The following is a 13,937-nucleotide window of genomic DNA, read 5'->3' as shown; positions in this document are numbered from 1 at the left end:
TTAAGATTGGTTTATGCAACTAATGAAATTTTTTTTAGACTGCTTTCACAATTAAGGGTTCCAATTTTGTTTAGGGTTTCATTTTTGGAACATTCCAAATATTTATTATCATTTCATCAATAATGTTATACTACTTTCACACTTTATAGGACGTAAAATTTATCTAACTATTCAAAATTCTGTTATTATATATGTTAAAATTTTCTTCCATTAGCACGCACTAGTATAATATATAAGGTAAATTAATATTTCAATCTATTATTCAATCGAACATTATCATATAATTAAAATAAAAAGAGAAAATAATTATATGTAGCAGAATGCATGTCAACATCAACCATTACTGCTTAGTCTTCATTTATTTTAACAAATAGGTTGTCCACGCTTATATTTCCTGGCTGCTTTGGACCACATTAATTATTTACTCTATATCAACCTATTTTCATATATAATGGCATTTTATGCAATCTTATCCTTCTACTTCAAGAGCACCCCCTCCAAAATGGGGAGGGGTTGACAGTTCACAATGTGTAGACAAGATTTGAATTTTATGGGAGTTTCGAATGTAATCTATATTTAGTTGATTTCTAATATAAATATAAGATTTGATTTAAAGTTATTAGACTCAGCCGAACCTCTAGGTAGTCTTCTAGCTCAGCCCCGGTAGTATGAATAAATATAATCGATTTTTCATTGAGTAGTATAGAGTATAAACATGTAGTGGACCACTCGTCCACTCATACCAATCAATGTAAAGGTACTTAATATAGAGTAATTAGAATTTGTCGGATTAGTGGATATACACACTATTTATTCTATTGAGTACATTATTTGATAGGAAACATTTGAAAAAAGAATTTATGTAGATGTGTAAAAATGTTAGAATTTACTGAGTCATACCATGAAAGTCTGGGAGAGAGTGGTAGAAATGAGAGCGCAAAGGACAGTGTCTGTTTTAGATAACCAGTTCGGGTTCATACCGGGGCAATCTACCACAGAAGCTATCCACCTTATTAGGAAGATGATGGAACAATACAGGGATAAGAAGAAGGATCTCCACATGGTGTTTATCGATCTAGAAAAAGCGTACGACAGGGTTCCTAGGGAGGTCCTATGGAGATGCCTAGAGGTTAAAGGGGTCCCGGTTGACTAGATTAGGGTGATTAAAGACTTGTATGATAGATCTAAGACTCAAGTTAGGACAGTAGGAGGCAACTCCGACCATTTTTCGATTATTACGGAGTTGCACCAAGGGTCTGCGTTCAGCCCTTTCCTATTTGCCCTTATGATGGATACCATAACATATCATATTCAAGGGGAGGTGCCATGGTGCATGCTATTTGCTGATGACATAGTCCTAATTGACGAGACACGACGCGGCATCAATGAGAGGCTAGAGGTTTGGAGACATGCCCTTGAGTCTAAAGGTTTCAGGCTGAGCAGGACGAAGACGGAATACCTCGAGTGCAAATTTGGGGCCGAGCCGACGGAAGCAGGAGTGGAAGTGAGGCTCGACTCTCAAGTCATCCCTAAGAGGGGTAGTTTCAACTACCTTGGGTCAGTTATTCAGGGGACCGGGGAGATCGACGAGGATGTCACACATCGTATAGGGGTGGGGTGGATGAAGTGGAGGTTAGCAACGGGAGTCTTGTGTGACAAGAAAGTGCCACCGTTACTAAAAGGTAAGTTTTATAGAGCAGTGGTTAGGTCTACTATGTTGTATGGGGCCGAGTGTTGGCCGGTTAAAAATTCACACATCCACAAGATAAAAGTAGCAGAGATGAGGATGATGAGGTGGATGTGCGGGCATACAAGGATGGACAAGATTAGGAATGAAGATATTCGAGAGAAGGTAGGTGTGGCCCCCATGGAGGACAAGATGCGGGAAGCAAGACTCAGATGGTTGGGGCACATTCAGAGGAAGAGCATTGATGCATCAGTGAGGAGGTGTGAGCGACTGGCTGTGGTGGGCACGAGGAGAGGTAGAAGGAGACCTAAGAAGTATTAGGGGGAGGTGATCAGGCAGGACATGGCACGACTTAGGATTTTTGAGGACATGGCCCTTTAACAGGGAATTGTGGAGGTCGATCATTAAAGTTGTAGGTTAGAGGGTAGTTTGTGAATATTACTACATCGCACTAGAGTGAGACTATCCATTTAGGAATTAGTCTTAGGATGCTACTGATCAGCTACTGATGCAGGGTTGTATCTGTTGGATATTAGTATACCTTACATCCTTTTCTCCATCCTTTTCGTATTTCCTATATTTCTTATATTGTTGTTATTTTTTATTTTATGTTATTTATTATGAGTCTATTGATAGTACTAATATATTGTCTCTTGTTGCTCTCTTGAGCCGAGGGTCTCCTGGAAACAGCCTCTCTGCCCCTCGGGGTAGGGGTAAGGTCTGCGTACATATTACCCTCCCCAAATCTCACTTGTGGAATTACACTGAGATGTTGTTGTTATTGTTGTATTTGAAAGAATTCACCATATGCCCTCTTTATATTAATTTTATTTCTAGCTTCCTCAATAATTATTAAGCATTCTCTATAAAATTGTTAAGAATTCTCTATTGGTTCCATTTTCTTTATGGTCATTTTACATTGCAAAATTCAAATCTTTTATGATTCTTCTTCATAACACCTTGTATGAAGTGTTTTCTTTTCTTTTCATATAATTCATGAGAAGTAGAACAGTTCATGAATACTAGTAAATATAGCACGGGCTATTTTTCAATGACCACCTGTAAATCTGGCTATTTTTGAATTTCTCCCTGAATACTAGCTTATGCTTTTCGAAATGGAGTTGCTTTAATGCGGTCCTTAAGCTCAAAAATGATTGAGACAAACAAAAAGTTGATCTATACTCTTAACCAAAAAAAACTATTAAGAGGCAAAATGACAGCTTTCTTCATATTAATTGGCATTCAACAATCACATGTTCTTGCCAAAAACCATAGACTAAAGTTAGCACATGAACTATATGAAACAAGCTAGAGGGTCCTTCATAACATATTTGTCTTAAATACCAAATAGGTACTATTGTTAGAAGGATTTCGAGGTGCTTTATTTCTCCTTTTAATTTTGGGTTTGACAACAATATCTCACGAACTTGATGAATGACGTCCAAATGGCTGTTGAGCATTTCCTGTTCCTTTGCGGTGCACTGATCAATCATCACTAGGCTTTGTTAAAGAGTCATGATTTAAAAGAACAATTTAGATATTCACGATCAAAAAGTACTGAATTCTTTTTTGAATAAATCTTGAAAAAAGGAAGAATGGAATGCAAGGAACATGTGTGACAAGAAAGTGGGGTAAATAACATTTGTACTCTGATGGGAATCGACAAAAATAAAAATAAAAAAGAGGCAGTCTGGTGCACTCAGCTCCTGCTATGTGCGGGATCCGGGGAAGAGCCAGACCACAAGGGTCTATTGTACCAGCCTAATAATTACTACACAAATTAAAATTGGCACCCCCCCCCCCCCAACAAACAACAAAAAGAAATCCCTGTCCGAGTGTTCAGCTACTTCAAGTTATTTGCTCCTTGAAATATTCTAAACACCATCAAGAAAGAAGCCAAGACTTTCAACCTTGAAGATTTTCACTTCAAACAGCTTTTGAATTTCACTTGTGTATAATTTTCAGGTTTCCTGTACCATCCTAATGCACCTCTGAAAAAAATTGTGCTCCATTGACATTCATGGGCATTGTGATTATACTGGAACTTGCTGCCAAAAGGGAGCCGACTAAAACGTTGCACCTGTTTGAGCATAAATATCGGAAATGAATCTGTAGATCAAAACTGCTCTTGTAGCAGATTGGATAACTGTGCCTGTCTTAGAACCCAAACTCCAATTCTGCTCGCTTAAGCACAGATGTTACCCTAGCAAAAAATTCTGGTTCTTCTTCCTTTATATTTTCCAGTGACTTCAACTCGTGTTCATCAGCCTTCAAACAAAGAATAGCATGAGGAAGACCTTACTACAGTTTCTGATGCAGCTAAATAACAATAGTTTCGTTAAAAATCAACCACCCCTTTGTGTATCCATTTACAGAAGTCAATTTGTGCAATACTTGATGTTAAGTTTGACAACTTGGTCGTAAGATCGCATCTTTAATGCTTTAGTCCAACAGAAAAAAATGATTGGATGCACGTTTCATCAGAGCCTCCACCTACAAATGAAGCGAATATGATCTAGAAAGTACCTCTTTGAATCTTAGAAGGATTAGATTCGACACAGAAGCTGGCTTTGTTTGGTCCCACCTAAAAGGATGTCAAAACAAGCAATGTATTATGAGTTGAGAGGCAGAAAGCCAGAGACATTGCTAAACTTAAATAGCTATGACGATCACTACATACAAAATGATACTTAAGAAATTCTCTGAAGTGACAGACCATGAATTATATTGGGTGAAAATATGTCATCCTTCTTCTACATTAGATGGAAGTTAAACGATAGCAGCTTTGAGTGGATTAATGAATAATATGCATAAACTTGTATGGATAAGTGGATAATATTTGTGGGAAAAATTTACTTTTGTGGTGTCCACTGACTAGTGTGCCTCTTATATTCAGGATTTCACATTTTCAGTTGTGTGAAAAAACATTAATTACTCGTGAAACAAAAGAAGAAATATTGTGATGATCTTATATTAGACTAATGGATTCCAGCACATCAATAGAAGAACTTGACATATTATATCCTCCATAATCATGCATATCATATTTCACAGAGTATAATAGTGGGCAAAATACATAAGTTGCCACCCGAACTATGACCCAAATCCCTGTTACACACTTTCCAGGAACGAATATTACTTTACACACCCACCCTTTCCAAAGTGTATCTAAGACACCATTTTTTTCTTAACCAGTTTTTCAAAATATGTGCAATATCACGCACCAATCAAACAGTGACACGTGCCCTTTTTAAAAATAAAAAATAAAAAAATTAAATTACAATTATACCCCTCATCTTCCTCATCTAAACTACCATGGCTGTCTTTCTCCTCTCTCACCATCAAACACCATAGCTTCTTCCTCCACCTTTTACTTAATAACAAAGCCACCATTAATTAACAAAAATCACCAGAAAAACACACCCAAAACTCCATCTTTTCCGCTGAAATTGAATCAAAATTTTTGAGCCCAGATCCAACTCATTTTTCATTTCACTTCGGTAAAAGTTCGACCGCCATTAACTGCCATCGCCACAAGTCAACTATTTAAAAAATCATCCATTAATAAAATTAAAGAATGTGCAAAATCTTGAGCTAAGCTTTAATGGTTGGAAAAAATTTCGGAAAATTCTCGCTTCCTAAAAATTTGACTTCGCCATGGGTAAAGCTCAAGTTAAGCTTCTCTACAACGAGAAGAGATATAAGAAATCGTGGTATATCTATTTGAGAAGAAGGAGATCGGGTGGTGGAGCTCAAGGAGTAGCTATGGCAGAATTTTTAAAAAGGAAGAAGATGACTCAATTTAAAATTTTAAAAAACTAAAAAAAAATTGACATCTGACACAAAATTCTTCTGTTCACGCGACTCATTTGTTAGGAAAAACACGCACTATCCACGTGGGCAAAGCAGTGTGTATTAGATACACTTTAGAAAGGTTGGGTGTGTAAAATAATATTCATTCCTAGAAAGTGTGTAACAGGGATTTGGGTCATAGTTCGGGGGGTAACTTATGTATTTTGCCTATAATAGTGATGTGGCAACTTATATCATCCATAATCATGCACATACCATATTTCACAGTGTAAAAGTGATGAGGCATATGGATTATTGGGTGCCTTTTTAGAGAAACTTCTTGTTGCACAGGTTCTCTACTTCTGGTATACTACTTATATATGGGATTTCATTGCCCCAAATTACCAGTAAAATTTTACCTTGTAAAAAAATGAAAGGCAATCTTTTTCGTCGTAGTTTAAAAGATCTTCTGGTTGATAGTGAAGTGAGAATACATGTTCATTCCATCATATTAAGCTTAGCAGACATACCTCACAAGCATTAACTCATTCACAGAACGCCACATTGCACGCCCAACATCTTTAATAGATAGGTCCCTTGCACTTCTCCCATGCCACAACTCTTTGGCAATGTACATAACTTCTTCAACATCTACCTTAAAGAGTGATAAAACAAGGATGAATGTACAATAAATGCAGTATAAGCAGCCTGATACATGCGGCAATGTGATGGGACGCAAATGTGTTTCATAACGCTGAATAACAAAAACTGAAATAGCATGCAAAAGAAAATTGGAAAATGAATATAATTCTATTTCACAGATCAAAAAACTACAAAGACAAACTCAATATATTCAGATGTGCCATCCAACTATTGCTCATATTTTGGCAGAAAGAATTCAGCATCTTCATTTATATTTATATAATAAAACTAGGTTTCATGCATGCTCAATAGGGTGAAAAAATTTATCTTTGACCATTTCAAAACAGCATCATGGTTACTTCCAAATCCATTACCAATGCGTACGACGATATTCAGAAAATGTTGCTATCGTCATTTTGGTCAAAGAGTGGTACTTAAGTTCAACCATCGTGACCAATCCCACAACTAAGACATGACCATGACTGAGATTACTGCAAATCATAGTCATCACGCTACAGATACCTTCATTACTACCTTAAGAACTTCTATCATTTCCTGCAGTTCCATCTTACACTTCTTTTCTTTTTATTGCTAAAAGTTAATATATTAAAGTACAAGAGAGACACCAAGATGGAGCAGAAGAATAGAGAAAACTCTATTGTACATATTTATAGGTAATGACTTACTGATAGGAGCACATTTTCAATTTGACATTTCTGCTGTTAGAATGAGCCTCGATTTATTACGCATATAGATTCAAAGAAGCATATAACAGAGAGGCACACTCCTCATTGGATAATATCTATTATCTTAAAAAGATAGATGGCTATTCGCAAGCAACAAAGGAAACAAGATCAGATCAAGTGGAAGTTGAGGAGATCCATTGCTACAGGCAGCCCTCATCCAAATGAGAGTTGATGCCTTATATGAGGCTTTAATATATAATGCTCCTTTTTTTCTGGTCAAGGGTGGAGGAGGGGACAACCTAAAATAAAATCATGCGGCCTCCACCGGATTAGATAATGCACCACAATACACACTAGCCTTGCCTACTCCATTGCTAAGACAAAAATAGATCAGGCATACTGTGACCCTCCAGACGGAAAAAAACCCGTGCATGAGCTTATAGAAACTAAATTTCTCACCCTTTAACAATAGGTTCTGTTTTTAGTGCTGTCAGTCTGCAGATTAATTCCTTTAATATAAAATAGTGATATTTGCCTCGATAAATAATGTCCCATAAAAAAAAGAATAATCAGAAAATTATCCTTGCAGCTCCTAACTCAATGACTCAAGCAAGAAAGTAGACAGTGCAAGTTCAGGACTGAGTACCTCCACTTGCATGGATGTGCCATATAGCAACTCTTCATGCTCAATTAGACGTTGATGGAGGATTCGGTAGTGATCCGTATCAAAGTTCACCACTGGCTCCATCTGGACTTGCAATCCAGCTAGTTGAGTCGCAACATAGGAAGCCATGACTTGCCCAAAAATTGCAGGTATAGTCCCCAGAACTGGAATGATGCGGACCCTAAATCCAGGCACTATCTGATATCCATATTGCAAATTTAAAAATGTTAAATGAGAGATTCTTTCAGAACAAGAGAGGAATATTAAGTAACATTTAGAAAAGAGAGTGACTTTACTTATATGGTTTAAAGTTTTCTGAAATGTATCTTTCTCTTAACTTTATTATAGCAATTGCTAAAATTAGCACTTCAAAGTCAATTCTTACTTGATAATCTGAAGGATTTTCTTCTTCTCCACTTGGCCCTTTAAAGGGAAGCAGTTTCGCCTTGGGTTTCTCTAAAGAAAATACCACAGGAATACCACCATCAATACCATGATCTTTTCTCAAACGATGTCTTACCTGCTCAATTAGTTTTTCAAATTCAACTCAATAAAAGTAAACCAAAAAAATAAAATTGGATAATACTAAAAACATTATTTTCCATTTATTATGCATGGTCCAGCCGTGATTCCGAATATCCCTGAACATATAACACCAGTATTGAGCTTATAACTCTTCCATTTTAAAGAGTTTACTACGAACTTTAAAAAGTAGTTGAAGATTCTGTTGACACAATGCAGTTGACAGCCTGTAGCCCTGGTAATAAATGCAAAATTCAGTTTTTATAGTTTATCGGCTTTCAAGCAAATAAAATATCAGGGTAGACTATCGTTATAGACTTAAAAATATATTCCATATATGGAGAAATAGTCTTGCTACTGGAGAGATTGATGTCCTCAAACATAGAGTTATAGAAGGTTTTTTAGTGATATCCGGTAAGCCAAGTGATTCCATAAGATGGACGGTGTTTGGAAGATGGGCCATCTGTTCTCATCTCCAACCAAGAGAGTTTGAAGCCAAAATTATCTGTTATATAATGTGGTGGATAAAGGGCGTCATTTCAATTTATAAAAAAATGAATCAGTTATAGAATGGAACTAAAAATCTGAAAATTTTGGATGCTGCATGTATAGCATGAAAAGAATTCCAGAGAATTAATTACAGCTCGAGATAGAGGGTCATTGGTGGACTCTCTTAAGTCAGCCACACGAATTCTTGTTGGATCAGCCCTTGCGCCAGCTCCTGTTGCAGATAAAACTTTCAAACCTCTTCGAACACATGCAGCAAGAAGTGCCACCTACAAAGTATATATAGCAGAAGTTTCTAACTGAAAAAGATTCAAAAGGTATTATATAGAGCCATAACTAATTAGAAACAAGAACTAAAACAGCATACTATGCATCATGCAATTATTTTCTCAAATACTTACTAAGACAGAAGAGATAGAAAATAACCATGTCCACTGTAAACTACATAAACAAATATTTCATAAGCGCAAAGCTCTTATTCTGGATCTCTTGTCAAGAATTCGTCATGAAGATAGCATAAAAGACACTTCTGGTTTAATGGGGATCATACGATTCAGTCCTAATGAGTAATGAGACTGCTACAATTCCAATAAGGTTCCAAATTGTTAGTGGACTGTAATTGCACTCTGAAAAATCAATTAATAGAAAAGCGTTCCCACAGAAGAAGGAACATTAAGATCAAACTTATTAGTTGTCTACAATGTTTTAAAATTTTCAGAAATCATGGAAAGAAAAATTCATCAGCGCCCCCCCCCCCCCACCCCACCAAAAAGGGAAAAAAGGGTGATGAAGACCAAAAAAAAAGAAGAATAAGAAGAAAATTGACGCAGCCTCGGAAAGGGGGCAATACAACTCTAGAACTGAGAAATCATTCTATCCACCAGCAGGTTTTCAAAGTCTCATAATAGGCCAGTAATGGAAAAACTGTAATTTAACAATCACTTCACTTTCAGCAAAGATAGAAATTGCTACTCGAAAGGAGCAGTAGCAACAAAGATTGAAAGAAAACATAAACAAACCTACCTTTGTGTCGATATTATCAATACAATCAAGGACAAAGTCAGGGTGGCCAGACAGAATTTCTTCTTCGGACAATGAATCATATAAGATAACTTTTGCATTTATATGGCACTCCGGGAAAATTGATTGGAAGTGCTTCTTAAGGCATAGGGCTTTTGGGGTACCAACATCTTCCCTTGTGGCAACAGCATGTCTATTTAATGAGGAGACTGTCACCTTCAATATAATTAGCAGATATCAGATTTTTGGAAACATAGACGACATTTCTTGTATGAAGCTTATATACTAGAGCAAATCATGTCCACATACAACAGGAATGACCCTTCAATTGCATGGAGGAGAAACCATTCATCCTTCAGACTCATCTTTCCCGGGCCCAAAGACTTTTTTTTTCTTTTCTTTTACTTATTTATTTTGTTGGATAAAGTAACGGAATTCAATGATAAACATCCAGTGGATGGTAGCAAATAAATGTAGTGCAATGATTTTAATAACTCAGTACCATATGCAATATCCCATGGACTCCAAAACCTCTGTAATTTTGTTGCATTGCAAAATGCAAGTTGGACATATATTCAGACATCCAAATCATGTTTTAAACCAACATGAAGATCTATAAGGGAGCATAGCAGCTACGTAAAAGACTCAATTAGATCCCACTTACACATTACTTCAAGAAACAGCTACCGTGTTTCCCAATCTAGAACTATCAATATTGCAGACCCAAATTAATGCCAATGCCCATACCATCCCTATAGATCAAGTTACATGGAAACGAAACAGAATATCTACATGAGCAGATGGCACACTCAATTCCCCCCTCTTACAGTCGTGCACAATTGACCAAGAAGTTTAACTTCAAGGATCCAACGATCAGGTATAATATTATGGAACACAATTTTTGGCTTACACTTCTCATTATAATAATAATTGCAGTGTCCAAGTCTCTAGGAATATTGTTCTTGTAATTTATAAACTATATGCCGCATCTCCAGATTTCAGGCTAAGGAATGAAGGAAAAAGGTGAATTGAAATCTGAAATTTCATGTTTATTGACTTTCATCCTGCTTCAAAGAATAAGGAATGGTGTAAAGAGGAACGGAATGTTATAAAATGAAACAGGATAAGGAATGAATTAAACACATGGATATATAGAATTTTCTCTGCCAAAGGAATGTAACTGGCAAGAGATCACAGCAGAGTAATACATAAGTGAATCAAATGGCACGTAAAGACAATACCTGGTCGAAGTCCACAAGGAGTAGCCGTCCAACCCCTGACCTCAGAAGCATGGATGCAGCATGACTTCCAACTCCTCCTAGACCGATTACCACAACATATGATGCAGTGACTTTCTGTTGAGCTTCAAGACCAAAGAACTGTATATTCCTAAAGAGACCAGAAAAGAGTACAAAAATAAGAGCAGAAATGCAAGTGTCACCGTCACTAACTTCCATTAGTGAAATGGCCCAAACGGAAACAAAGTCTTGCATGGATGTGTAAAGCTGCAAATGAGCTGTCTTGTTCATCGAAGACTGGGCTTATTCAGCTTCTTTTGTTGATCATACGAGTTGATCTCAAGCTCAACTTTGAGATCATATATTTAACGAGTTGAACTTGGATAACTTACAAGCTCACTTATGTTCATAAACAATTTGATCTATATATACTTCTTTAAATATTTATATCAATTGAAATGAATATTTTATTAGATCTTATATCTTCAAGAATCAAATCTAAGGATGAATAAGGAAAAGTACAATTAATTCTCAGCACCCCTATATCTTCATTTTCCCCTACTTTGCGAATCATACACTTAAAGAAAACCAATGACTGAGAACAAAACAAGCACTTAATGACCTCTGTTTTCAGTTCTGAGTCTGAGCAAGGATATTTTGTGCAATATTTCACCATTAAACCCATTCTTTCCCTCAATTTGGTCAGAGCAAAATGCCAAAACATGGCAAGGTAAGTTTCTCTTGGTAAATCATGTATGTTCTAGAGCTATTTTTCCTATCCTCTAAGCAGCAAGGATATCGGTCTCTTCTATGATATTTCACTTGTCCGCTCTTAGAAGAGACTAAAAGCTATTCTCTATAGCTGCAACTGTCATTTACTTGGCTTGGCCATCCTTAATATATAATTCAAACGAAAAGGAAAATTTATGACTTACCTGGTTAGTTGTTCGGAAACTACTTCATCAGTCAACAGGTTTGGAGTAGCCATTCCATTATATTTGGATTGAGGAAGCTCTGGTGATATCAAGTAGCAAAAGAAAAGATTTAGCAAACTAAATATGGCCCAACCCACCCTCTCCCACACACAAAAACGGCAAAAAGAAAAACAAAATCATCATTACAAGATGAAAATGTCATGAAATCCACAAAGCAACATCATCAAAGCTTTAAATCAATAATGTCATCTCGCAACTTATTTAGGGCTGAGACGTAGTTGCTATTGTTGTTGTATTGAAGAACAGGCATTCAGTGAAAAGAGTTTTGATAACGGAAAATCCATTCTTTGTATTTTCTTTAATTGACAATATGGAACTCACTTCCTGCTGTTGTCTGGTGGATCATTTGGAAGGAAAAAAACGCAAGAATTTAAAAAGTAAAAGTGAATATGTAATTAGAATTAAGTATAGATGTATTTCTCTACTCCTTTTTGGTGTAACATGGCAATTGCAAATGGTACAGAGGCCATGATTGATCTTTTGAGCACATCATACCATAATGCTATCAATAAAATTACCTTTAACAATAAAATATATCTTCTTTGATCGAAAACTAGTTTAATGGAAAAGGCAAAAATCATCAAAGCCTAATCATATGAAGTTAGAGTATAAAGTTGAATGTTTTAAGTTATCGAGTTAATGAGACGACAATGTGATTAAAGCCCAGGTCGAACTTTTCTTTCTCTTCTTAATATAAGCAGATACATCAAGAATCTACTAGAAATTTAAAATTGACAAATATCTTTGTAATCTATTTTTTTTAATAACCAGACATCTTTGTAATCTATTGAACAAGCAACGTCTAAAATTATAACAAAATTGAGTTGCGGGTTTCTTATTTTTCTTCCCCCTCAAGTTACAATGCTGCAAACATAGAAGAAGCCAAGAAATTCAAACCCCCCTAAGAGAAAATACTAGACTAGTATCGAGGTTAAACCAAAGAGGACAGAAACATACCATTTGAATTTACTGCCTCACTTATATACTCTTTTCCGACACTTCTGCAAAACAAAAGTTTATAGTCATCAAGCTTCAACTCTCAACTTTTACATTAGAAAAGACCATGCAGTCATGCACAAGATATTTAATATATATGTTAAGAAAATTCTAACTCCATCAGTCGCCAGAAAATCCCCTCTTTGTCAAAGTGAAAAGTACAACTATATCCACTATATTTTGACAATATACCCCGACTTTGTACAACAATAACCAGGCTTCATTCCCAAACAAGTTGGTGTCACTGTCGAATCCTTATTGACTATGTTACTCCATTTAAACTTATCTCATGTCAATACTATATAATAAAAGGGATAAGAAAAATAAAATATAGCGGTGTTTGACTGGCCACATAGTTTAAGAAAGAAAGACTAGAGGAATTACAAGTTTACAACAAGAACAACTAAGCCTCCGTCCCAAACAAGTTGGGGTTGGCAATATAAATCCTTATTTCTTTCTGAGAACTCAACTCATATCATCATCGTTACCAAAATAAAGTAAAAGTGAAAATAACAATAATAGTAGAAAATAAAAAGTACTAGAAGTACTTGGTATAAAAACATACTATATTTTCAAAAGCTTCCAACACACACACACTAGGAGCGAAATGTAGTGTGTGTATGTGTGTGTGTGTGTGTGTTTGCTTTTTTGTCTACACATAAAATGATAAATAAAAATATTGAAGAAGTTAAATATGATTCTTTAATCCCTATGGTTTAGTAATTACTGGTTGTTTATTGGCATTGGATTGGAAAGAAGCTTGGAAATAGCGAGTGTAGCAGCAGAACCCAGTACAGCTCCAGCTCCTATAATTGCTAAAATCTTCACTTTCTCTTCCATTTTCACTCTTCCGGTCGCCAAAAGTAAAGCTCAGTTGGGTTTTAGGTTAAACCTCTGAGAATGATTTGAACCAAGAGGGAGGATGACCCGAAAAGCCCAATTGGGCCGAAAAAATGGGCTTATAGGGGCAGTTATGGAGGGTAAAAATTAAAAAATAGCCACAGTTTCAAAAGTAATCAAAATTTAGTCACTTTTTATGTAAAAATAAATCCGAACGAAAATAATGTTCAAAATCCCAAAAATATTCCAGCATTACCGGAGTTGCAGTGTAATATATAGGATTTCTAGTCCGAAAACTGGCTAGCCCGTGTTATTTTCACAGTTAAGGATAAAAAGTACATAATAGCC

General features: G+C 36.0%; 1 protein-coding gene across 2 annotated transcripts; it reads right to left on the bottom strand.

The window, feature by feature from the left end:
- Positions 1 to 3,284: 3,284 nt before the first annotated feature.
- Positions 3,285 to 13,654, bottom strand: LOC107825010 (tRNA threonylcarbamoyladenosine dehydratase-like). 2 transcript variants are annotated; one of them, XR_001656977.2, is made up of 11 exons: positions 13,477 to 13,654; positions 12,711 to 12,754; positions 11,694 to 11,772; positions 10,762 to 10,909; positions 9,524 to 9,736; positions 8,635 to 8,769; positions 7,857 to 7,991; positions 7,454 to 7,669; positions 6,010 to 6,130; positions 4,214 to 4,271; positions 3,285 to 3,955 (listed from the first exon to the last, which is right to left on the bottom strand). XR_001656977.2 is itself a non-coding variant. In XM_016651835.2 (11 exons), exons 1-11 carry the CDS (start codon positions 13,587 to 13,589, stop codon positions 3,845 to 3,847), a joined length of 1,377 nt encoding a protein of 458 aa, XP_016507321.1. In that variant the 5' UTR covers positions 13,590 to 13,651; the 3' UTR covers positions 3,285 to 3,844. The 2 variants fall into 2 exon arrangements, 1 of the variants encoding a protein (XP_016507321.1); XM_016651835.2 differs by having other exon boundaries at positions 6,010 to 6,134; positions 13,477 to 13,651.
- Positions 13,655 to 13,937: the final 283 nt, after the last annotated feature.

The sequence above is a fragment of the Nicotiana tabacum genome, chromosome 11, assembly GCF_000715075.1.
Source record: "Nicotiana tabacum cultivar K326 chromosome 11, ASM71507v2, whole genome shotgun sequence".
Classification (NCBI taxonomy): domain Eukaryota; kingdom Viridiplantae; phylum Streptophyta; class Magnoliopsida; order Solanales; family Solanaceae; genus Nicotiana; species Nicotiana tabacum.
Note: the sequence above shows the minus strand (reverse complement) of the source record. Positions and strands in the feature narration are given on the sequence as shown.

What these genes read in the sequence shown, in the direction of transcription:
- LOC107825010 (XM_016651835.2), bottom strand. Translation starts at nt 13,589, where the DNA reads ATGGAAGAGAAAGTGAAGATTTTAGCAATTATAGGAGCTGGAGCTGTA. An exon ending in TCCTTGTGGACTTCGACCAG is followed by an intron (nt 9,737 to 10,761) that starts GTATTGTCTTTA and finishes ATTATATTGAAG; the next exon opens with GTGACAGTCTCCTCATTAAA. An exon ending in GCACATCCATGCAAGTGGAG is followed by an intron (nt 6,135 to 7,453) that starts GTACTCAGTCCT and finishes TCACTCTTTAAG; the next exon opens with GTAGATGTTGAAGAAGTTAT.